Source organism: Macaca nemestrina, chromosome 4 (genome assembly GCF_043159975.1).
Source record: "Macaca nemestrina isolate mMacNem1 chromosome 4, mMacNem.hap1, whole genome shotgun sequence".
Lineage (NCBI taxonomy): Eukaryota > Metazoa > Chordata > Mammalia > Primates > Cercopithecidae > Macaca > Macaca nemestrina.
The window spans coordinates 107,401,481-107,427,462 of NC_092128.1; the positions used below are offsets into that span (position 1 = coordinate 107,401,481).

A 25,982-nucleotide genomic window follows, 5' to 3' on the forward strand; every position below is an offset into this window, starting at 1 on the left:
ATCTTATAAATCATCTTTATGGGGGCAGTATATCCCAAACATTGATTTTTTCCAAAGGCAAAAAAGACATCAGGGCATACAATCGGCTCTCTGACTAAATGAGCTCCTGGATCCCCTAATCCTGTCCTCCCACTTTACAGATGAGAACTTGGGGCCTTGAGAGGTCATGTGTCCTTCTAAAGACACCTAGATGGTTCATTAAAGAACTGAGAAGCCTAGCACCAAGTCCACTCACTCTGGCTCACTGCTTTTTTCCTACACAATCTTAAAGAACAATAGTAGCTCCCTTTTCTTGTTGTTTATTGTTGCCACATTCATAATCACCTCTCTTCCTCACGATAGCCCTAGGAGACAGGCATTGCTATCCCCATTTCAGATGGGGAAACTGCCCAAGGTCACACAGCTGGACAGGTGTAGAGGCAAGACTGCACCCACATTGCCCGGTTCTGGGGCTATGTCCTTGCCACTGAGCCCTGTGGTCTTCTTGGAACACCATTTACTCCGACATGATACCTGATGCAAGGAATGCGATGAGAGGAGGGCATGAACTCATCCTTCAGTGGCTGAACGGGAGGGAGGAGTTCCCTCTTCCACTGCTCTCACTAATAGGAGGCTTTCTCTGTAACTCAGCCCTTATTATTCTGCCTATTGTCCTCTCCCGAGGCTCAGCCTGAAATTCACTCTAAGAGCTTCTCATCCTCTGTGAAGAAACTGCATTTTCCTTCCTCCAGGAAGTTCTGCCTTCGGAAGTTCCTCAATGTGATGTTTAATGGTGACATGAGAAACACTTCCAATTTACTGAATATGCAGCACAGGACAGTTAAAGTAAATGGCCGGGGGATGAGTTCAGCTGACAAACACAAAATGATTTTTGTCATTAGTGGGTGAGCTCTGTGGCTGAGCAGGGCATTCAGCAGGTTTCAAAATATCTGCCAAAGTTTATCCTGGGCCATAACTGGTGTTCTTAGTATAGTTGCTAATGCCTATGCTTGCTCCTGCCTCTTCTTCAATCTCTTTGCCTCTTCCCAAATCTTACTTTACAGTTTTATGTTCTGGCTGTTTGCTTCTAGGAGTGTGTGGTATGAAGACTCTAGCTGTGCAATCAGCAGCATGTCAAGAGAGCAAGAAAACAGTCAAGGGTGCTTTACTTGTCCAGGAAAGAAACAGCTAGACATGTTTCCCACCTGTTGAGTCTAGTCTTTTGACATTCATTTGGATTTGACATTTTGAAGTTAGAATTTATAGAGACAATTCAGAAATCTGTCTTGAGAAATTATGTAAGTGATGCTACCCTATCTTAGTTCACTTACTTATATCCCCATATGAAATAATTCTGTCCTAGAAGAGAAGCAGTGTGGGGGATTTGACAATAAGGGCCATCCACGCTGAAAGCTTCAAGATCAAACCCAACAGTGGGTGCAAGCTCTCCTGCACCAAGGGGAGTCATTAAAAGGAAGGGTCCTGGAGCTGTGGAGTTTGAATCCTTGCTCTTCTGTGACTTTGGGCCAGTTTCTTAGCCCTTTAGTGCCTCCATTTCCTAATCTGTAAACTGGGCATAATCCTAGTAGTTACTTCCTAGGGTTATGGTGAGGATAAAATGCATGATAAAGTAATGCATTGTAACAGGTATCGGCCAGAACACAGATCTGGAAGTCAGAAGACTAGAGTTTCAGAAGCACCTGGCACATGGTAGGCTCATATACACGTCAGCTATTGTTGACACCACCACTAGCAGTTTTGTGGCACTAAATGGCAAGGAATGGCTCTTCATTTCTGTGGCTCTTCTGGTAACTGTGGACTTTGATTCTCTCTGGATGTGCATGGGAAGCAGAAATGACCTGGACTGCTATTCCTGTCCTGAGTACAATGCTGCATGGCCTACCCTTAAACCAACACCACACCCCTGTGATGCTCCAGGGAGCAGGCCACTGTTTACCCTATCCAAGTTTGGAGTGTCCCCAGAAACAATACCTTGCCTCCGCCGGGCGTTGAGTTTCCTAAAGCAGGTCCCTTCCACGAGGCGGTTCAGGCGTTGCTGTTTGATCAGCTCTAAGATTTCTGGCTGAATCTTCTCCTTTAGTTCCCTGTTAGAGGAAAAACACATTCCACAGCATGCCTTGAGAAACAGAGTGTGGCTTGGTGGGCATCATGGGCAGATGGGCAGGGGAGAACAAGTGCATCTTTTCATGACCATCTAATACCTCCAACTTGGCGCTTTAGAGAAGTGTTTATTAAGAGTCAGTGGCCAGGGGCATAAGTACAACACCACAATAGATTCTGTGACATTTACAGAATTCCACAAAGCACCAGTCACTTTAGTGATGTTTTTCTGGAGCTAAGTGTCCTGAGAAATTTCTTCTTTTATTTTCCAAAGCCACAGATATAAACTTACACAAAAATCCATTCAGCACTGCTAAGACAATCAATCCTTGGTCAACTTTTTTTCCCCTGTACCAGGTAAACTCTGAGACTGTATTTGTGATGATTAAACAGGCTTATTAGGCAATCACACGATTACTATTCCACAGCAAACACTGTATAGTGAGCAAACCACAGGACCACTTTTGCTTCGAATTCCATCATTCACAAATGGGGACAACACTGTCCCAGATTCTAGCCCACAGAGACTGAGATAATCATGGGATAAATGAAAGATTATTTGCATCTTGTCTCAGGCTAATGCAATATAATTTAGTTTGAGATCCATTATGCTGCAAAGATATCATGATAGAGTGAAATGGTTTTATTTTTTTTTAGAGCAGAAATTTTTATCACAGGAAATTTTACATAGCACCCTAGCATTTGAGTCTAGTAAAGCCAAAACTATTCTAGTTGAAGCTGGACAGAGAGACCCAGAGCCCATTCCTCACAGCAGTGTTCTAAGAAGCATTGGCCAGAACATAGATCTACAAGTCAGAAGACTAGAGCTTCAGTCTAGGCTCTGCCCCCATGACTAGCATTTCACGTAGCTCATCTAAGTCTCAGTTTCTTCATCTATAAAATGGGAATAAGAATCTTTCCTGCTGTGACTCCCAAATGAGACAGAGTACAAGTCTTTATTAAGCACTGAGCAGGAATGTAAGGCACAACTGAATTTGCTTTGGTGACATTCTCTCCTTTCCTCAAGCCAAACAGTTCATAGGCCTATATTACCCTGTAGTCAAGGTTCACACATTCATCAGCTTCCACCTTAACTCTGGACCTGCCCTGACGCTGAACTGCCAGCAACCTGTTCTCACATGGTGCTCCATTCCAAGGCGAGAAAGGGACTCATGCATGTTGGGCACCTACTGTGAGCCGGGTAGCGCAATATGCAGTTTTAGCTCATTTAATCTTCTTCCCCTCCCTCCTGAAAATAACATCTTTTGGGGAAGGTATTAATTTCATCATTCCCATCTTACAGAAGGGGAAACAACTCACAGAGGTTACGTGTAGAATATGGGCACAGACTTAGGTTTTCCTTGTGCAAACTGCTTTGATTTACTCATCAGAAAAAAGAAAAAAGTTACATAAAAGGATAAGGCCATCTAACAGGGTATTCTAGTACTCCATTAACACATTTTTTTGAGGCTTAAGTGCCCTCAAACATTCTCTCATTTGATACTGTTGCAACTGAACATCTATAAAGCATAATATGGAAATTCAGTCCTAATAATAGTTTGGGACATTTGTAAAGTCTTCCCTGTACAGGTCTCTTAGGGTCTCATTTCAGACTTTCAGATCACTAAACTATTTATTATCAGCGCGTAGCTCGTCTAAAATGGACTCAGTAAATTGCAGCTTTGATGAACCCTGCACTGAGTGGAAAAGAAAGCTGGTATCTGCCAGGGAGTTGCACACAGCAATAAATCACTTTATTTATAAATCAACTTCCAAGTCCAGGTGACCGGGTGCACACAAAGACATGGTACCAGAGGATGGAGAAAATCTGGGAGAAAGAGTTTTGGAATTTCATCAATTCTTAGGTTATAGATATATATATTTAAATAATAGTTTCACTAGGCCAGGGTTGAGTTATTAAAATGGAGCAGAGGATGCAGTGATGAAGACCAAGAGAAGGAAACCATTGAAGGAATTCTGAGTAATCTTAATTGATGCTTTATGACTTTTTCGTGTAAGACCCAGAGGTGCCTGCCACAACACATTTCATCATGGAACCATATTGTGAGGATGCACTATCAGAATAAGAGAATCTGCTGCTACAAGAATTACTCCTTTTTTTTTTTTTTTTTGTTATAAGCCCCCAAGGACTCCAAAATGTGACCAGGCAACGAAGGAAACGAGACAGCTCTTTCCTTCTATTGCACTACCTGGCTCATAGCAGGTGCCCACCAGCTCTTTCTTTTTCGAAGCAATTTCTTCTTTCCTGGCAAATGGACTCAGTAGCCGTAGAATTCACACACGTTAAGAAAACATAAGTAAGCCCTACAGTATGTTTCTGTGGCTGATATCTGCCCTCTGGGGTAAGCCAGGTAATAGCTTCATGGGCTACAACTGGCTTTTGAAATTCTGAGCTTGGGGTCAATCAGGCCAGAGCTATGGGTTTACTAGCTTTGCTTTGATAAATATCTTTCTCATTCTATCCAAAGGCCTTGCCAATAAATAAAAGGAAGAAGATTAAAGGAGAAAGGATTTAAAGAGTGTGTGAAGAGCAATTCAAAGTCTAGCACTGTTTCTGGAAAACAATTTCAAGTTCAGGTCCAGTAAGGCCACTGCTATACACAGAAGGCAGACAGCACCATTAGACTGGTGAGATTCCTTCTTTGACTTGGGGCCTGCCCTACTGAGCAACTACCCACTGTCCATCTCTCTGCTGAACCCCAAGCTCAGCTGTCTGACTGTCTAATTGGACGTCTCGTAGCTTCATATATCCAAAGCCGAACTTCTGATCCCCTGCTCCACTTGGTCTGTCCTTTAGTTGTTAAGGCCCAAAACCAGGAGTTCATCCTTGACTTCTCTCTTTCTCTTACATCCCTAGATATTTCCTAATCAATCAGGAAATACCTTTGTCCCTTCTCTTCAAAATGGATCTCATTTTCAGTACACTATAATCATTTCTCATCACCTCTTGATTGGGTTATTAAAATAGCTTTCTCATTGATTTCCCTGCTTCCAAAAACTTGCTTTCTTAGAGTCTATTTCCAATACAGTAATAGAGAGATTATTTAAACACCTAAGTCACATCACATCATTCCTTTGCTCAAAACCCTCCAATGGCTCCCCAACAAGGCCTTGTGTAATGGAGCTCCCTGCACCTTTCTGGCCTCACCTTCCATTGCTCTCTCCCCCTCAGTTATTTTGCTCCAGCCACACTGGCCTCCTCTTTATTCACTAAACACCCAGACCTCTCCAACCTCAGGGCCTTTGCCCTGGTGGTTCTCTCTGCCTGGAATACCCTTCTCCCAAATACCCACATGGCCTGCTCCCTTAGTCCCTTGCAAGTCTGTACTCAATTGGCACCATCCTAATTAGAGAGCTACTCTAACCAACATATTTAAAACTGCACTCTATTTCCCTTATCTTGCCTTGTGCCTCCACTGCATGTATCTCCTCTTAACATGCTATCATCTTATTCACTGTGTGTATTGCCTTTTTTCTCCCTACTAAAATATAATCACTGTGGGGGCAAGAAATAGGTCTGTTCTCTTCACTACTGAATTGCCAACACATAGAATAGTGTCTGGCACGTGGCAGGCGCTCATTAGATATTTGTCAGCTGTCTGAACACTGAACATTGTATAACTGACCAGACTGTCTCCCTCGCATTGGTTATGAGAAAGCTCTGAGTGAAGCATGTGGCAGATCTTTAGCGAGGATGCAGGTTTGCAGGGTAGGCATCAGCTTTATTCCTGGCTTTGTTTTTGCTTTTCTTTCCCACTGATTTCTGTTGTACTTTCTAAGACAAGGGAGAGGCATATATTACTACAAATACATGCACAGTGTCAGTTTTATCATTTACATATCAACAGTATCACAACTTGTTAAATTCTGATTACAGGCTAGTAAGACAGAACATTTCTTCAAGTGAATATTAAGGCCCGGGCATATGATAAGTGCTTTTCATGCATTACTTTGTCAAATCCTTATGACAATCCGGTGATGTAGACACTTTGACACTTCTGATATCTTCATTTTTAGAGATGAGGAAAGCAGGCTTAGAATGGATTACATAACTTGCTTACAGAGCCACACTTGTAAATGACCCCAGGTCAGTCTGATAGCAAACTGGGTCGAAGTTTTACACATTTTGCTTCACTGCTTTCACTGATGTTTGTCCTCGCATCTCCCCTTCCTTTCCAACATAGTGTTAAATGATCCATTTTTGGACTATTCAAACTTTTTATAACCATTAACTCCGATTAATTGTGTGGATGGACTTATCTTCCTTGGTAAGTTGCACTAAATAAGACATAACAAATACCTCCTCTTTGAAACAATTAGTCAAGAGCTAAGAAATAAAACAGAGCTTCTTCAACCCACTGAATATATATTCCCCAAAATATTTATTCACATGGAGTTTACATTTTTCTTCTCAGGAAACATAACCATTTTATAACAACAGGGTATATTAACAGCTCAAGTGGTCTGCATGGAGCTGAGGTTTGCCACCATGCTGTGTGTGGCATACACAGAGGCAGCAGGCAGCCTGATGGCCAGTGGGATTCCCCACTGGTGGTCAGGCCCCAGTCAAGTTGCTGTCCCTGTCTGCAAAATGAAAAGCTTGAACTGGATGGCCTTAAGGGTGATTTTCAGCTCAAAAATCCCAATATCCTAACCTCAAGCTTGGGTTAGATCCATCTCCTCTGTGCTCTTTGTGTAACTAAGCACTGAGCCCAGTCTATGGTAAATCCGCCACCCCTAATCCTAGCCTGTGACAGAAGGAGGCCAAGTGTCTCTGGGTCTCTGCCTGCCCCCAGCACCTTGCGCAGGGCCTGGCATGTAGGAATTGTTCAATATATGTTTGTGAAATGAACAAATGAATGAAAACAAGCATACATGGTCTACTCCTCTATTCCTTTCTCTTAGGTGACTTGGGTTTATTGTGTGAGCCATTTTGGCAGAAGTTAGACTTCATGTAACCCCATAATGAATTCCTGTCTAGTAGATCACTCTAATAGGCAAAACATACCGCAGCTACCCTCTGCCGGTTTCAGAGGTTGGGGTAAATATCAAACTGGTCCCTGGCCCTCCTGCTTAAATGCTGTGGCTCCTAACCACTCTCTGTGACTTTGCTGCAGCTACAGATATGCAGCTACAGATATCAAGACCTCCAGTGGGCCATGGTACTTCTCGGTCCTTGGCCGAGGGATGATGCAAAAGCTACATCCATGCAGAAGATTCCCTTCATATTTGGATTGTTTCAAAGATAAGAGCATCTTATAATACAAGGGGAAAGAAACTTCAGAATGTCACAGGCAAAGTCTTAGGAAGTGAAGATATAAAGCCAAAGTAGGAGTAAAATGTTCGCACTTGCCATGAGGTTAACAGTCTTAACTTGAAAAAAGTCAAGGTCAAACATAATTCATCAAATGTAATTCAGAGTCACTTGCCTTTAACGGAATTGATTCCACAAGTCTCCCTTCAGGTTTTAAGATTTATTATCAAAAGCATAATAAAGTGTCCTATGTTTATACATCTGCTGAAACATGTTATGAAATCCAGTATACTGTAGGCCCTGGGATGGGGCAAGGAGCCATTGTCCCTCTTTGCAGGTGAGAAACTGCATCTCTGAGGAGCCAGTCACTTATCCAAAGTGCATCCTGCTTGGTGTTTCTAGCTGTTACCGTCTTCTGGCTGAGGACCAATGCAAAACCCCAGCAGTACCTCTTGTCAAGGCTAGCTGATGCTTATGCAGGTATGACTTAGGTTTTGCAATGATGAAACCAAAGCACCTTGGAAGCATTTTCCCTCCCCAGCTGACTGACTTCATGCCAACTAGTCTGCAGGGTTCTACTCCACAGTTTCTAACAGTGCTTCTTAAGATTGGAAAACAAATGTACAGATATTACTGCTTAGCTATTGTCCTTTTAGACCTGTGCACTTTTTAAACCTCATTTCAGTCTCTCACATTGCAAAGAAGCTTGGGCAGGGCAAACAAAATATTAGCTGAGGGGTCATAGACTTGAGGCTCAGTCCTGGCTCCTCCACTTGTTAGCATGGTGCTCACCCCTCCAGACTAGCGTTTGCATAGGAATAAGACCTGCCTATCCTGGCCTTTGCATGGGAGTAAGGCCTGCCCATCTCACAGGGATGTGAAGAAATGAAATAGCATGAAGGGTGCTTTACAAATTGCCAAGCATTAGAAGTGTCAAATACTGGAGGTCAACAAACAAAAAGGGAAAGAATCAGAAACAGAAAGAGAGCATGTGTGCGTGGTAGGGGAGTATAGCCTTCAGAATTAAAACTATGTTACAAGTTGGCTTCATGCAAAAGCTCAGAAGAAGCTGTGTCCAGTCTTCTGAGGACAAAATGAGAATAAATATCAAACACATATGCCTTTCCCTATTTTTTCCCTCTTTAAAATTGACCCAGCTCTTAGAACAGGACAAAGGAAGGGAAACAGAGCAGTTCTAAGAAAAGATGAAGCAAGCAAAATACCCTTCATGTGTGAGTTCAGAACATTTTAAAGATTGGAATACATGAAATTTTGCAATGCTTGCAAGTGGCGTTTCTTGCAAAGTCCTGTGAAGGGGGGCATGCTGCCTCCCCACTGTAGGACTGTAGGTTCATAGTCATGAAGGCCATATAGCATGCTGCGATGCCAACCAGTGCCAACAGGGCAAAGAGGAGGTAGTTCACTCTCTTCCTCTCAAGCTCTCACTCCCACTCATTTGGACTCATGCTACTTTCATTTTCATATTGCTTTACCTATGGATGGGCCTCACTCTGGCTGGCTCGGAAGGTCTTGCTGTTCAAAGGGCACCCGCATGAAATATAGTTTTACTGGACAAAGGGAAAAAAAATTGTTCCAAGTGTTGGAAAAGGTCCAAACTTTTAAGCTACAAATCCCTGGAAGACTTGTCACTAAAGGGGCCAGTTCCTGGTTTAGATCCATTTTTCCAACACCTGGCCCACTCCACTCAGCCCAGCCCTTCCTCAAGGAGCTGCTGAGACTCCCCTAACTAAATAAGAGATCCCTCGGAATGTCTTCTGCTGACCTTCCCTGAGGAGCTCACAGCACAGCCCAGCTTCGTGATAGGCAATCATTCGAGAAATAGTGGGTTAGAGTCTTTTGGGAGACAGAGGTCAATACGGGGTAACTTACAAAATCGGGCGGGACTGGAAATCTTCCTGGTTCATCCTCTCGGACTGGCGGATTTTCAGGATCTCAGTGTAGCTCAGGTTCTGCAGTTTGCTCTTGAACTGGTCCAGGGAGCTAGGCTTGGTTGTAAGTGCTCTCATAACCTGCTCCTTCACCACCTGCATTACCTGCAGATGAAAGGAAAACCATCATTTTTCTGGGGGCTGACCTTTCCCATTCAGAAAAGTCTTTCCGAGTTAAGGGCTCCCTGCTTCCCTGGTGCCCTCTGCATGCATGCTCAATATGAACCTTGAGCGTGCTTTTCCAAAAGAGTAAACTTCCATCATGCCCATCTTTCATTTTCTCTTGTATTGCTGGAACACAAGAAAGGAAATGGATTGATAACAGGGAACTGGTAGGGTGGGGAATCTTGGGGTGGGAGGCGGACTCCACTTGCTTGACATATTATGTGACTGCTGCTGACTCAACATTGTAAACAATGCCAACTCAAGAGTCAGGAATGAACGAAGGCCAAGCAGCAGCTAGAGCCCTGCATAGTAATTATTTTTTTCCAGGAGAAAATCACTGAGATACAATTAACTGTGGAAGTTTGGTTGGCGCTGCTTCAAATGAATGTGAACAGATACTCACACCCCCCTCTCCCAGACTGCTTTCCCCATGTAGTTAGGGCCTGAGTGTTCATACTAATTATGCATTTGGAAATGTACATGTGGTATTGCCTCTTTGAGCCAGGCGCTAAAAAAAGAGGTTTATTAAATTAGAACAGACATATCCCACTGGAAGCTTCAAGAAAAAAGAAGAATATGGTAATTTTCTGCCTCAGGACAGGGCTAGCCCACAAGGAGGCAATTAACCACTGCCTCTATTAATGTGGGTTCATCTTCATCAGGATGCATACAGCAGGAAAAGACCAGAAAAAACACAGAAGCATCTCAGAGTGGAATCTTGCTGCTTCTTTTTTCACCCTCCATTACAGATGATAGCAACAAGTGATACCATTTATAGGAATCTATGTGCCAGATGCTATGGTAGGTGCTTTATCTATGTTTTCTTTCTTTAGCCACTCAAATCTATGAGGTAGATATTACCATCAACTCCACTTTACATATGAAGAAACTGAGGCTTTGAAACCTTAAGAAACTTCAAAATCATACCATTGGTCGTTAAGTGGCTGAGCTGGGATTGGATATCAGGATTGTAAACACCCGACTATGCTGCCACCCATGCCACCATTCTTCGTGTCATTTGGGAACTTAAAAATAAGGCAAACGACAGATGCACCCCTGCTATATGTTGAATTCTGTGCTAGGCAGTTTGCTCTTTATCACCTTATTTAATCCTCCCTCCAATACGGTGGAGGTGCCATTACCACTATGTAAAAGAAAAGGAAACTGACTGAGAAAGGATTGATGACTTGCCCCAAATCACACATATGTAGTTGAATCCTAGGATCCCAAGCAACCCAAGAGGATGGATTTGGCATAGACTAGATGTTGAACAAATATGCATATGATGTATTTCTTGCCTTCTATGAACTAATGGTCTCAGAAAGGTGGACATGGCCAAGGATCATTACAGTAGAAGTGCAGAAACGATAGAGATGACAGGCTGATGGACTTTGTTGGCAGGTGGATAGGCTTTTCATTGAAGACATTTCATGGGAAGGGAAATAAATGAATAATCTGGAACACCACTGTGTATCAGCTGCTTTGAACCTGGGTTGCATCTGAATTGGAATTAGTCGCATAAGCATTGTTTCATGCCCCCAGCATAATGTCATACAGGCAAATTTCCAGTTGATCTTTCACCAGATCTGTTTTTTTTTTTTTAACTTAGGCAAAATGCCAAATTTGGAGTGCTTGACAAATTTGGAAATTGTGACCATCTAACATCATGTGGCAAAAATGATTAAATTTGGTCAAAGTTGAGCTATAATGCTTTGCTGTATCATATGAGGGGCACCATAGGGGGTGCTGCTTTGCCCACTTAGACTCAGAATTGAGCCAAGGAGATCATTACTGTTTGCCAATGATATCTGGCTTTCTTGTGGGAGGTTGGACATGATGAGAGACAAAGATATAGTGATAAGAATACCAAAAATGAAGATATGATTTTCAAACAGAATCAGGTTAAAGCTAAGAGTTTTAGAGCGATCTCCACTCCCCTCATTTTACAGATGAAGAAGGTGATTCCCTCATGTCATGTGTTTCTTAAGGGGATGTCACAGAGATAATGGTGATTACACTACATCTGCCTAGACACAGCAATGAGCCAAAGTGGTCACGTGACCTGAGCTGACCAATCAGCATCCTTCCCCAGACTTTTCTGCCTCAGACTTTTCTGTCTTGAGGCAGATCCGAAGCATGCTCTCTTTCCCTCAAATTAAGAACTGTAAGACTATGTCCCTTCATATTTAGGAAAGGGGAAGATAATGAGACTAATGCCGGTAGAAGCACACAGAAGACAATAGATGTGTGTGTGTGTGTGTGTGAGAGAGAGTGTTAATAGTTAAGCCTTGTTCAACTGTAAAGGTAATTCAAGTCCTGCATTTGGTTGTTTGGTTACAAGAGCCTTTTTTTTTTTTCCTTTGGAAGATGGCTTGGATGATGGCTTGACTGTTCCTGTCACTTGCAACCAAAGAATCCCAACAAATACATACAGTGATGTCCAAGAGGAGGACCAGCTGTGGGGCTGAGATTGTCCAGGGAAAGGGAGGAGTAGGAGAGGGAAGCTGGATAGAAATAGCAAAGTTAATTCAACAAGTGACTTTTAAAAATCGCCTGCATTTACAGGCTCATGGGTGCACCTCTGCATGGAAATCATGATGATCCCTTATGGAATGTGGGGAACTCTTTAACTCCTACTTATAGATTATGCTTAAAATCCACTCCTAGAGCCCCATTCCTCTAGCTTAAGACTTTGATCCTTGCTAGATGCAAGAATACATAAATAGAATAATCCTTTGAATTTTCCCCAAATCACTTATACTTCAGTTTGAAGAAAGTATAGAACTTTTCCTAAGACTAGGTTGATAGGGAGAAGGAAAAAGCAGGCACCTGGCCCCAGAGGAAGGGATGTAAGCAGTGGGTATAAAGCACAGGACAGAGGTTGGTGGAGTGAAAGACTAGCTTCACCTACTTCACTTCACAGTTGTGTTGGCACCAGCCCTGAGAAGTTCTATGGTCACTCTGCATGTCAAGGAAAATAACCTCAGTGAAAGGTATCATTAATTTTTTTAAGAAGACAAAAGAGTTACATAAGTCAAACATTCCTCTGTGCCTTTGCAATTTAGCTACAAGGTTTACAACTGATAGCTTTATGTCTCTGTTACTGTTTCGCATGTGAAAGACATTCACAAATCAAGACATTCACAACCACCATCCTTAACTCTATCTTCCTTAGAAAACATCACACCTTTTACTATTTGTTTGAAAAACCCACAGACGGTGTTGTGGAGGCATCAGAAAATCAATGGAATTAAGCTTTTAGTTACAGTACGTGCTTTGCCACAGACATCAAAGACAGCACACTCTTAGAATCTGCATTCGCTGTTGGTATTGCCCCCTCATTCAATCGATGTCTGGACCCTGTCAGTGGTGTGTTTCTGGAGTCTTCTTAGCCCATATTCTCTGTAATAATGTTACAAATTACAAAAAAAGTGAGAGTCCCACAAGACATTTGTACTTCGAATTAAGAAATTCTTTTGGTTCCTTGGAAGACCAGGTTAAAGGTACGAGCATAGGAGGTTCCTAAATGTAATCAAGCATTCTGGCAAAGTCCACCTATGTCCCTGCTCTCATTGTTGGTCATGTAAATGTGCTCCTGTGTTTTATCACAAGACCTACTGAGTCTACATGTGCTCCTCATCCAATCAGTTCTCCCATCCTGCCTTTAACCCACAAGCTTCATCCAGCATCATTTATCCATTTTTTTAAACAAATGTTTTGTGAGCACCTACTCAGTGCAAGGAATGATGAGACACTGCAGGCCTTGCGCCGGATGAGCTCTCGGCCTGGGACAGTGGGAAGACACATACTTGCCTCACCCAAGGGAAGACGTGATGTCACAGGGGAGCAAGGGGTTCACTCCACGAACACTTATGGAGGCCCTCCCAAAGGGCTGAGGGCATAGCACCAGGACTTTAGCCGGGGCTGGTGGAAAGGTCACATGCAGACAGGCTGAGGTGCAGGGGAGGGGCCATTCTTGGTGACAGCAGCAGCCTGAGTGAAGTCTTGGAGGGGGAAGGAGAACATAGCCGTGGGTGGGGAAGAGTGTTCCGCAGTTTTGTTTAGTTGGAGAAATCAGGTGGAGCTGCAAGGTGTGGTTGAAAAGCAAGCTGGGTCAGATGGGGGATGGCTTTGATGGCTAAAATGAAAACTTTGGATTTTGTTTGTTTGTTTGTTTCTGTAACTAAGGATATGTCACCAGAGGACTTTGGGGTCTGTGAAGGAATTTGATAATATAAAGTATGTTGGAACGCTTATAAAGAAGTCATTATTTCTGCTCTAGCTGGGGTAAGGAGGGGATGTTACAGAAGTCTCCATGGCTGAGACAACATTTTGCTTGGAGGATGAATGGGAGTTACTCAGGTGAAGTAGAGGGAGAAGGGAATTCTAAGCAGAAGGACCAGCATGAGCAAAGGCAAGGAGGTAGGACGTACATGCTTCAAGCATGGAAGAAAACATGCTTTTGGAGTCTACATTAGTAGCTTTTGGCAAACAGACAGGTACTAGCTGCAGTATAGCTTCTCAGCCTTTAGAACACCACACGTGATTTTGAATCCAGCATGCATGTTTCCTGGGGCTTTGACCTTCCTCAAGACACTCAATCTCTCTCAGACTCATTTTTACTATCTTTACTCATTTTTTTTTTTTTTTTACCACTCCTAAACTAGGAGTACTAATCATTTAGAATTCAAACAGTTGTAAACTGGATAATGCCCCACATCCTTTACAGTACATACTGGATATCTAGCAAATGTAAGTTCCTCTTCCTAAGCCTTAGTTTGCTCATTGTAGAGTGCTAGTAATAATATGAAATTCACAGTGTTGTGAAATCTAAACAAAATATTATAGCCAAAGTACCTAATATACTGAAGAGAACATATTAGACACTCAACCAATGTCAGCTCCCTTACAATCCCAGAAGGAATTTACGTATGTAAGAAGCTTCTCCTGTAAAAATATTTTGGACAGGGTATTCCTGGGCCACACATGCATCAGCTGACAACTTGGTAGGAATGCAACTTCCTGGGCCCACCCCAGATTTACTGAATCAGAAATGCTAAGAGTGGCACCCAGCAATCTATGTTAACAGTTCTCTAGGTGATTTTAATGCATGCTCAAGTATGAGAACCACTGATTTCGGCAAACATCCAGCACCCCTTCTGAGTCTTCCATATGGCATCTACATCTTCCAGCGAGTCTTGTCATATCACCAGCAAGCAGTGAAGCTAGTTATTGGTGTACATTTCATGCTGTCTAGATTGTAAGTCCCTGGAGGGCAGGAACTATTTCTTACTTGTATGATGGCCCATACTACTTAATACAATATATTCCAGAGTGTAATATGGTTGGTATGAGCAATGCCAGAGGCTTTTAGGCTCCCACCTTTCATCTGTAGATTGACACAACAAATAAGTCCTTAGCAGAATGATGAGTCTGCCAGCAAGGTTTATAAAGCACACTTTCACAAAGCCAAAGAACAAAGCCTGTGGCTGTGGGATGGTGTCTTAGGGCTCCAGCAGTCATTTTGGGCTTCTTTCCAGGGAAAGAGCTGGAAGGCGATAGATCTACAGCCAAGTGAAGGGTTTCTGGAGAAGGTACAATGGTGTATGCTACTGGGCACTGCCACTAACAGGTGGTCAATACTTACAAAAAAAGTACAGTTTACCCCCAATCAGTGTTGTCCATTAAATTGATTTATCTTCACGGTGGAGAAAAGGCTGTCTTAGGAAAAACAGATGCCAACCCAGTCTAGCTAAAAATGACTCATGTGGGGGAGACTTTATTGCTGGACCATTTTTCTTCCTAGGAATGTTCCTTACACACAACAAAAGGACTGAAGGCTCACAACAACCGAAGAATTGGAAAGATTCTGCCTGCAGAGGGGTCTGGGGGAAGAAGACCCTAAGTGCTCATGTGTGGGAAGGATAATTTCCCAGAGGCCAGGGATCGCTTTGGGGCTACACTCTAAGGGTACAATGTGGAGAAATGGCCTTGCCCAGAAAAAGTGTGAGAAGTGAGGGTACAAACTGATGGCTTACCTGGTAGGGGCAATTACTGATCCCTCCTTGGCCTACCTCCATATAGAGGTCTTTAAAATTGGGTCAGCTTCTGGAAACTCACATAGTTTTACTTTATAGTTTTGCCAGATCAGGGAGTGGAGTACCTAGGCCAGGCCATGCATGCAGGACACTTTGCTGAGTGGTGTCATGCATATTAACACGAAGGAGAGAGAAAATAAAGGTGCTGTCTGGGCTCAAGGAGTAGCAGTTGAGGTTTCTGAATTTATTTTAGGACAGTGAGGCTTAGACAGGGGTTAGCAAACTTCTGTTAAGGGCAGATAGTAGTATCTTAGTCTTTGTGAGCCATATAGTGTCTGCTGCAATTACTCAACTCTACCATGGCAACTTATGTAATGACAGACAATATGTCAGTGAATGGGCATGGCTGTGTTCTAATAAAACTTTATTTACAAAACACAGGTGGTGGGCTGGATTTGGCCTGCAACAGTAGCTTGCCAATGCCTACTGTAAAATAAAAACAACACCTGGCTTTATAGTTAGGCATAAGTCATTTCAAAGTCTGGTTCTGTCACTTACAAGCTGGGCAAATCACTCAACTTCTCTGAACCTTGGTTTTCTTATCTATAAAGTAGGGGTAATAATCTTTAGTTAGGATTAAGAGATGTAGAGCATTATGCCCAATATGTTACGACGTTTCCTCTGAATCACAGTCCTAGACATCTTATCCAAAAAAAAAATCATCTCCTTGCAGCTTGCAAACAACTTACGAATCTTCACAAGATGACTCTGGGTGTTTTATAATACATGCAGGGTGGTTCAAGATTATATTCAGGACAAATTGAACAGAATTGGTTCCGACAGATTAAAGAGAGGTGTTTTCATCAAACAGTATTCTCAACTCTTGCCTGAATGGTTTCAGGGCTCGGAAGATGCTCTGGCCTGTCCTTGCTCTTTTCTGCCTCACCTCTCACTGGGGTTCCACCACTGCAGTCCCCTGGTGAAGGGGCTCCTCGTCTAGGGTCCTGTGGGGTCAGCCTTAATGTAAATGAAGAGAAACTGCGTTGAAATCACAGCTCAGCCAGTGTGCAACCTCTGGCTCCTCTCAATTTCATCATGTGTCCTCAATTATACCAGATGAATTCAAAACACTTTGTTCATTAATAAATGCAAAAAAGCTTCTCTGAATTTCACAAAGGATGTGTGGTCTAATCTTGGCGTCCAGTAATAAAAGAACTCAGCAAGTCATTAACTTCTCCTGCCTCTGTTTCTTCAGTGTGTCCCTAACGGCCCTCTGAGCTCTAAGCTCCTGTAAGCATCTGCCCGAAGGGGTGATGACACCTAATTTAGAGCCAAAGCCAGTGCTGTGCTTAGCATGGGCAGTGAGGTCCTTGTAAGTCTTCCTCTCTAGGACAGCATTTCACAACCCAACCAACACGAAGCTTATGGTGTATCACATCAAAAACGAAGTTAAGTGCTATGAGAAAAACAATGGTCAACAACAGACTGAAACTTTCTCCATTGGTTTTATTCTTCCTGGGTTATTCTTGAATGCAAACCACTGACAACTCAAGTCTTGTTCTCTGGGCGCCATATACCTGGATTTGTGACCATATGTAACTCTGAGGGTGTCTTTGGTAAGCGATGGCAAGTGATGTAGCAGTGATCAAAATAATGAAACTTCTTGAGCTTGGGAACCTGTATGTTGATGAAAGTCAGGAATTTTGCTCTGAGGATCAGAGTTTTCAGGAGTGGTGGGACGTTGACTTTGCCTCTTGAATATCTATTCCTTCTACTTCACGTCATTCTCACTGACCTCTCCCTGGACCCTTGCCCTTCCTGGTTTAGCCATCAACCTTCTTACTTCAACTCTGCCCCTTCCAGCTCCTCCTCACTCCAGCCAGCTTATTTCCAAAATGCAAAGCTGATCATGTCATTCACCTGTTTAAACCCTGCAGGGGCCCAGCATTTCCTCTTGGGTGAAGGCCAGCCTCTCCAATGCATTGCCGTCTACCTTCCCATCTCGTAGAGATGTCCTTACCTGGCTGAGCCCTTGCACCCCTCGATCTTGTCTCACTAGGATCCCCTCAGTGCTTGAACTTCACTCCTGTGCCTTCATTCTTGCCCTTCCTCCTACCCATGACTACTACCTTCCTTCTAGCCCCTGCTCATTTGTTAATCCTAGGCCTAGATGTTACCATCCTTGATCATTCTTCCTGACCTGCCACACTTCCCCCAAAGTCAGGGTTCCTGTCCCTATTCTCCCATCACAGCCCTATCACAGCACTGACTGTACCATAATATGACCTGTGCCCTCCTTTATTACTATCTCATCTCCAGAGCCTGCACAGTCCAGTCACAGAGTAATGATTGAGAAAATATCTGTTTAATTTATGAATAATGGGCTCACCAAATGACTACCAGAAAGAAACTGCCTCTAAAACCAGTGGTTCTCAACATTCACTGTGTAACAAAATTCACGAGATGTCTATGCCTGGCCTCATCCCTCAAGATTCTGACCCTGGAATGGGTTCTGGACACGGGTCATGTTCTGCAAAGCTCTCCAGGGGAGGTGCATACGCAGCTGGGGTGGAGGAAAACTGGTCTGAATTAAGAAGCATAAGAAGGTAGGAAGGAGGAATGACTGCACTTCCAGGGAAAAGGGAGAAAGGGCCTGCACCCTTTCATCTGTGCTGCCCAATGTGACTTACAGATGCCAACCAGAGAGCCGAGTCCTCTGTGTGTTACTGCCCACAGTTCTCCTAAAACTTGGTCTTCAACTCCTCCCGACAGCATGGATAGGATTGGTACTCTCATTGGGGACAGTCAGATTGGCGGACAGGGGACTGTGCCTGCTCTCAGCCTGCTTGGGTGGGTCCCTTAGACACCACCTGCTACCTGAGGCCAGACCACTCCCCCTGGGCTGCCTCAGTGAGAGGCATGTGGAGGGCCTCAGGCTACTTGGATCAGGCACTGTGTAGGGACTGCTTTAGCAAGGGCAGCCAACGTCTTTCAAAGTAGCTCATACCTCCTTGGGCAGCAGTGATGGTCAGTGTTCCCAGAATCTCCATCAGAGGTGGGCAGCAACGAGTGCCCACCCTGAGAGGTCAGGCTTGCAGCTGGCAGCATCCAGGCAGCGCCCGGGGAACCTGAGGACAGGCTGTGATGAAAGTATAAAAGGTGACTTTTCAAATATGCCTCGAGAGCCAAACAGATGGCACTGAAGCAGTTGGGAAGGGAGCTGCTCCCAGTGCTGCCACTGCCTTGCTTGGATTTGCAGCTTCTAATGAAACAGGAATGGATGGCAGGGGACAGTGATGCTCAGGCAGCTTCAAGCATCCTGAGAATCTGGTCATAATCCAAAATGGGAGTGTTGAGGGCCCTGGTGTTAGACCCCTAAATAACTTGTTATGCAATGCCTTACCCTGCAGTTCGGCACAGGTGCTCACTGGGTGTTGCCCCACTCCTAAGACTCAGACACAGGCCATGAATAACTGCCATGCACCTCATGAGAAAGCACTTTAATTTAGGGCTCAAGGCATCTTTATAACTGGTAAAAATAAATAGGTAAACACATTAACCAGCAATTCATCTTAAACTCAATTAGTGCTCAGTTGAAGAACAATGTTTATGTAAGCAACATCCTTTTCACTTTCTTTAGCATCTGCACGGACCTGATGCAAAAGAGGAGACAGAAAAGGTGAGGTTTGGGGTCACCACTTTCTCTTTGCAGTCTGCTCTTGAGACAAGAGATCAAGAGGCAAACAGCCATGTGACAAAGCTGCTTTTCCCCATTTAAATTTAGCCCAATTGCTGTATTTCAATTTGATTCTCTATTTAAATAGAGGACTTGGGCTAAATTTGCTGGTTAGCTAATCGAAGGACCTGGTTGGACAACAGGAAGCTATTTTCACCAGTGTCTAATGGAGCCTGCCTCAGGCAAAGCCCAAGCAAATCACATTAGTGGGTGGCATTTAATCCGCAGCTTTAAATAAACAACATGTCAAGCAAGTCAGTTCAAAACATGTGACCTTGAGGAGACAGGGTGGGGGAAAAGCAGAAAGAAATAGAGTTGGTTTCTTGTAAAGAAGGCTGGAAAACTCACCAACAGGATTGGGAGAAAATGGCTATACCTTTTTAATAATCATGCTACTGTTGGTTTTTCTAATGCCTGTTCAAATTTGTCCATACTTCGCCAAACATGGGGTGAAAACAAAGCCTTCTACAAATCATTCTGAAGTTACAAGGAATGACCCTCCCATATGGAAGGTCTCCTAAACTACATGGAGTAACTCCTGGGGTGCTGCTCTCTTGCAGCTAAGTTTTGCCTGTCCTTGGTGGGGAGGGGATGGTGGATTCACTTCCCTGGGAGCTCCCCCAAAATCAGGGGAGGAATTCCATTGAAGAAGTAACTGAGACTAGATGGATTTTTCGTTTCCAAGTTACACCATCATGATGCCAAAACACAAGATGCTAGGAAGGGTTAGCAAATCCTTTTTGTCTTTGTTAATGAATAAATGATATCCACAGGCATTCTTTTCAACATTCAGGGTGTTTACCAACAAATCTGATACTCAATCACTGCCCCTTCTTCACTCAACTCATTGGTAAGGCCTGAAAAGGGGTCAATGGTCACTGTGATGATCTCTCATCAATGCCTGTGAATAAGCCCCACACACTTAGCTCTACCAGCATGTTTTGCATAAGCTGTTAAATAGTGACAAATGAAATGGGACAACCTGCCCCTCTGGAAAGGAGATTTGATAAACTTTTCTTAAGCAGACTGCTCAGGCAAGACCACAGGGGAAATGAGGTAGGAAAAGCAAGGTCTGGTTCCCATAAACCAGCTCTGATCTGCCATCAGGCAAGGATGGTGAACTCAGAGGAAATCAAAGACCACTCCAGCAAGTCACCCTGTGAGGAGAGTACAATCAACCAAAATGAAACTGTTCATGAACTTGCCTCAACAGACAGACCAGGCAGTGGAAGTGGCCACAAAGCTGAACTTCAGAGCCTACTCGTCAAGATTCTGTGATATATACAAGAAAATATTATGTTTTCACCCTTTTAGCACAGATCAAACTAACAGTGTCACATTTTAAGTGGCCCATTCTTTGTTGAGAAATTGAAAACACCATTTCAGTTTTCAAATAAATTCAGCCGAATTATTAATGAAATATTGTAAGAATAAATATGTTCTGATTGTCTACATTTTTTCTAATAAGTTGTTGATGCCTGGTATTATGTTAGAAGCATCAGAAGTATATTCAGGCCTGTATTTGCTCAGCTAACATTTACCAAGATTAATATGTGCTAATGGCTGGGTGAGGAGGTGCTGGGAGCAGAGAGAATAACCAGACCAGTATCCACCCCTGAGAAACTCAAAAGCACTTAGGTGAGGCCGGGCACAGTGACTCATGCCTGTAATCCTTGCTACTCAGGAGGCTGGGGTGGGAGGATCGCTTGAGCCCAAGAGTTGGAGGCTGCAGTGAACTATGATGGTACCACTGCACTCCAGCCTGGGTGACAGTGCAAGACCTCAAAAAAAAAAGGCACTTAGGAGAAAGTTGGTGTGTAAACAAATTATAAGAGTAGATCTCAGTAAGTGCTATTATCAATACAATTTAGGGGCAGGAAAACAAAGTGATTATTATGCACACCACTGTTTTTTTTGCTCTTAGAAATCTATGTCCATTCTTACCCTATTGCTTTAACAACCATATATCTCAGAGTGCAGTGAAATTATTTATTCACTACTCATCTCCCTAGCAGGACCTTGAGCCCTTTAAAGGAAGAGACCATGCTTCATTTGTCTTTTTATGACTACTGAATTTTAAAATCCCTCATACTTGGAAAATGTCCCTTTCGGTCCAGAAACTGAAGGTCAACTAGATTGTATTTCTAGAGTTATGTGCAAAAAAAAAAAAAAAATTCTGGCAAGTCTTCATGAAGGCCAGGGATGAATCCCTGTGATCGTTTTAAGCAGAGGGAAAAAGAGGGTTGAGAGAGGAGCAATGATAGATTAACTCTTACTAACATACTGCTGTACCAATGTCCTGCTGTATTTCTCCCAAATGGTTGAAAATTGGGACACCCTCATAAATCCCCAGGCCTTTTCTCTTCTATGACTGGTTATTACAGTGTTCTGGGGCAGAAGAGTGCTTTCCAAAGTGAAGTAATTGCAAGCCATTTATAATCTTTAAAGGGGAACTTGTCATCTACCACAGCTACAAAACTCAGACAATTAAAACCACCCAGAGTGCCCTGACTCTGCAAAACCTGGACAGTTCCTCAGTCGTGTGAAGTCAATGAGCCCAAGCTAGATCTGAAAATGTTCTTGTCTTTCTTCACTCCATCCCTCTTCCTTTCTGCTCCTCTGTTCTACCCCTCACAGCTGTGAAGCCAGCTATTGTAATGGTTTCCAGAAATCTGCTGGGTCTGCCATGCTCTCATCTGAATGCAGTCCCTTTCCTTACTGATGAGTCCTTTGGAGGACACAGAATAGACAATTATGTGGCATATATCTCACCACTCCTCTCTCCCATGCCAATGGCAGACATCACTAATCTATCACGGCACTTCTTTTTTCTGCTGAACCTGGACTCTGTCTGCAAGTAGCCACCACCAATCCACTAAATTTGGCATTCACAGTGGCACCATCCTCCATCTCCTATATTGGTGGGCACTAGTTAATCTTACCTAACACATAGAACGGGTCAATAACTTTGGATCAGGTTTTCTTATAAGTCCCAATAAGCACTAACTAGACTTCCTTGAGGACTAAACCAAGTGTTTTTCGGGGCCTGAACTTGTGTTCAGTTTTATGTCCTTGTGAAAGTTATTTGATCCAATAGCTAAACAGAATTTCTATATCCCTTCCCATCTTGGCTGCTGAAGTCAATACTAACACCTCTGACAATGATGTGCTGGTTGTTGTAAGGACATGCTTATGGGTCCTAGAACAGTGCCAAGCACTCAGCTCAGAAGGAGCCTGTTGAATATTTGTTGAATAACTGAAATAGTGAACAAATTCTAGACCTACTGATGTTGAGCACAACCACCTTTTTCCTTCTTTTCAAATTTCAATGATTTTGTAACTAGAAAAAAATTTCTGACTATAATCAATGTCTAAGGAACTTTCTCAGAATTATAATTTGGGTGAAATTACTGAGGATTTTTTAGAAGTAATGTTTATTTATAAATCAAAAATGTTCTTGCTACTTGTTTATTAAAAACAAAATGATTCCCAAAAGGATATAATTTGTATTAGAATTTTGTTATATAGCAAAGCCAATACCATGTTTTGTTATTTTTTTTAAAGATAATATGAAAGAAGGGAAAAAACAGCATACATCTTGTAAAGTGACAATCAAAGTCAGTTTCAAAAATAAATAACTTTTAAACTACATAGTGTAATGGCAGTTTCTCAACTTCTTATTTAAGAAGAAGAGCATACATCTTATGTTGGACCTCACCATGCATCTCATCCTTGAATTAGAAAACGTATGTTTAAAAACTGAAAATGAATTCAATACCCCCCTTTCTCCCACCTAATTAGGCACAGTATCAAGTGAGTCAGGTGCATATAAAGCACCTCCTATCTGCTAGAGGCAACAGAATGCTGACTATTAGCATTTCCTGGGTGTTTACTAAGCACGGGCACAGTGCTCTAAGCTTGGAGTCTTTAAACTCATTATATCGTCACAAGAATCCTACCAAATAGGGACTATCCTTTTTTTTCAGTTGCAGATACCAAGTCTCGGGGCATTTATACTGGTAAATGACAGAAGAGAGACTTGAATCCAAGTTCTGTAATTAGAAAGCATATGCTTTAAACTATTATAATGGAAACATGGAGCTGAAGTTGACTTCAGAATGTGAGAATTGAATCAAAGACTTTTTTTTTTTTAGAGGTTTTTTTTTTTTTATTATTATTATACTTTAAGTTCTAGGGTACATGTGCATAATGTGCAGGTTTGTTACATATGTATACTTGTGCCATGTTGCTGTGCTGCACCCATCAACTCGTCAGCACCCATCAACTCGTCATTTACATCAGGTATAACTCCCAATGCAACCCCTCCCCCCTCCCCCCTCCCCATGATAGGCCCCAGTGTGTGATGTTCCCCTTCCCGAGTCCAAGTGATCTCATTGTTCAGTTCCCACCTATGAGTGAGAACATGCGGTGTTTGGTTTTCTGTTCTTGTGATAGTTTGCTAAGAATGATGGTTTCCAGCTGCATCCATGTCCCTACAAAGGACACAAACTCATCCTTTTTTATGGCTGCATAGTATTCTATGGAATGCTCATCATCACTGGCCATCAGAGAAATGCAAATCAAAACCACAATGAGATACCATCTCACACCAGTTAGAATGGCGATCATTAAAAAGTCAGGAAACAACAGGTGCTGGAGAGGATGTGGAGAAATAGGAACACTTTTACACTGTTGGTGGGATTGTAAACTAGTTCAACCATTATGGAAAACAGTAAGGCGATTCCTCAAGGATCTAGAACTAGATGTACCATATGACCCAGCCATCCCATTACTGGGTATATACCCAAAGGATTATAAATCATGCTGCTATAAAGACACATGCACGCGTATGTTTATTGCGGCACTATTCACAATAGCAAAGACTTGGAATCAACCCAAATGTCCATCAGTGACAGACTGGATTAAGAATCAAAGACATTTTTAACTTTAACCTACGATTAATGAATGCTATTGCACTAAGTTGATGAAAAGATTAGTGAGTAATGCATAGCTCCTAGTGAGTAGTAAGCAAGCACTCAAGTAGTAAGTAAACAAGAAAAGTGTTTATTATAAATGAAATCCATCCACCATGAGAATTTTACTTCTGTTATTATTGTGATAAAGGAGTCTTGGAATCAGCATGGACATCTGACAGGTGAAAACTGGGAGTCAGGGAATTTGCTGGGGGTAGAAGGGACAAAGATGGTTTCTGCTTTGCAAAATGGTGTCTGCTGATGGGGTAAGCAGAACTGCCATCTCCTACAATGAATGCCCGAGGAACTGTAGAAGCTAAAAAGCGATCAAAGATTTTAGGTGCAAAAGGGGACACGCACCATTGAACATGGCATGAACCCGATTATTTAAATTAATTAATTCTTTTTTCGTGTGTGTGGGTTGGTAACTATGGGCTTGTATGTACAGGTACACAAAGATTGATTAAATGCTGAAAAAACTGTAATGCTGAAAATGTTACAAAGTATTTATGGGTTATTTGCCTAAGTTTTGTCTTCTGAGATCTCACATTATAAGAGTGACTTTTCCTTATTTGCTTTGGTTATTTTTAAAAAAATGGAAAGTCCTTTTCTTCAAGGATTTAATTCCAAACCTATGACTATATTGTCCCAAAGTACTGGTGAGGCCTCCAGAAGATGTCAGAAACAATCTTGGGAAGTAACAGAAAAATTCAATGCCAGCAATAAATAAATGAATGAATGACCAAATGAATAAACAAACAAATAAATGGGAGTGAGTTACAACTGAAGACCAAAAAGTGTCTCTCATCAATACTCCACTGCCCCTTCTTCTGCATAACGCATTGCATAGACAGCAGGAAACTAGGGGTGAGGTGGGCATAGACAGCAGGAAAGTATGGGTGAGGGAGGCACAGATTAGTACAGGACTCAACTCACACTCAATATTCTTTTCAATAATATAACAACTTTAGAATCCTGGAGTTTTTGGCTAAGCTGGACTTTAGAGGTCAGGTTGATGCATCTGCCAAGACAGAATTAATTGGCTTACTCAAAATCATTCCCCAGATAGTGCCAGAGCAGGGATTTGAACCTAAAGCTGCCTATTCCCACCTGCTCCAGGCTGTCTGCTTTACAGGCACTGGTGCCAAATGAACAGGCTGTAGTGCCATGTGATTCACAGGAGGAAAGGCCACTTCCATTTCAGGGTGGTTGGGAAACACTAAGTGAACAAAGCAGGCTCTGATGGGTCCTGCAGGATGGGTATAATCTCAATCTAAAAAGTGGAGTAAGGGGAATGGTTAGAACTTTGCAGGTCAATGAAAAGGCAACTGCTCAAGATCAGTTTGGCTCTAGTGAAATATGGAAGGAAAGAAACAGGCACTGGCATCAGGCAGAACTGATTCCAAATCCTTGGCTTGCTCACTTGCCATCTGTGTGTCCTTGGGCAAATTCCTAAACCTCTCTAGGTCTCAGATTCCCAACAAATGGAGTGTACAGTGCAGACCCTGCACTGTAGGGCAAGGATTAAAAGAGAGAATGTTGGTCAATGAGCTTTGACAGGACCAGATATAAACAATGGCTGGAAATGCAGGATCTTAGAGCAGATGAATGAAGTGGTACAGTCAAAGATTATCAGGTAAGGAGGACACCCGGCACCTCCCTGGCTTTGTGTCTTTCTTGTCCTACTGCTCCTGTGTAACCTTCAGCACATCCTTTCACCTCTCTGTATTTTCCCCCCAAAATGGG

The 25,982-nt window shown here is 42.8% G+C and overlaps 1 protein-coding gene across 11 annotated transcripts in view; it reads right to left on the minus strand.

Annotated features, from left to right (window-relative positions):
- LOC105497780 (engulfment and cell motility 1) overlaps positions 1-25,982 on the minus strand; it is a 574,187-nt gene that overhangs the window by 31,244 nt on the left and 516,961 nt on the right. For all 11 annotated transcript variants that reach the window (XM_011769137.3, XM_011769131.3, XM_011769139.3 and 8 more), the window contains 2 exons: positions 9,266-9,429; positions 1,972-2,084 (listed from right to left, as the gene is read on the minus strand). In XM_011769137.3, the coding sequence (XP_011767439.1) occupies positions 1,972-2,084; positions 9,266-9,429 (277 nt within the window). The remainder of the gene's footprint in view (positions 1-1,971; positions 2,085-9,265; positions 9,430-25,982) is intronic.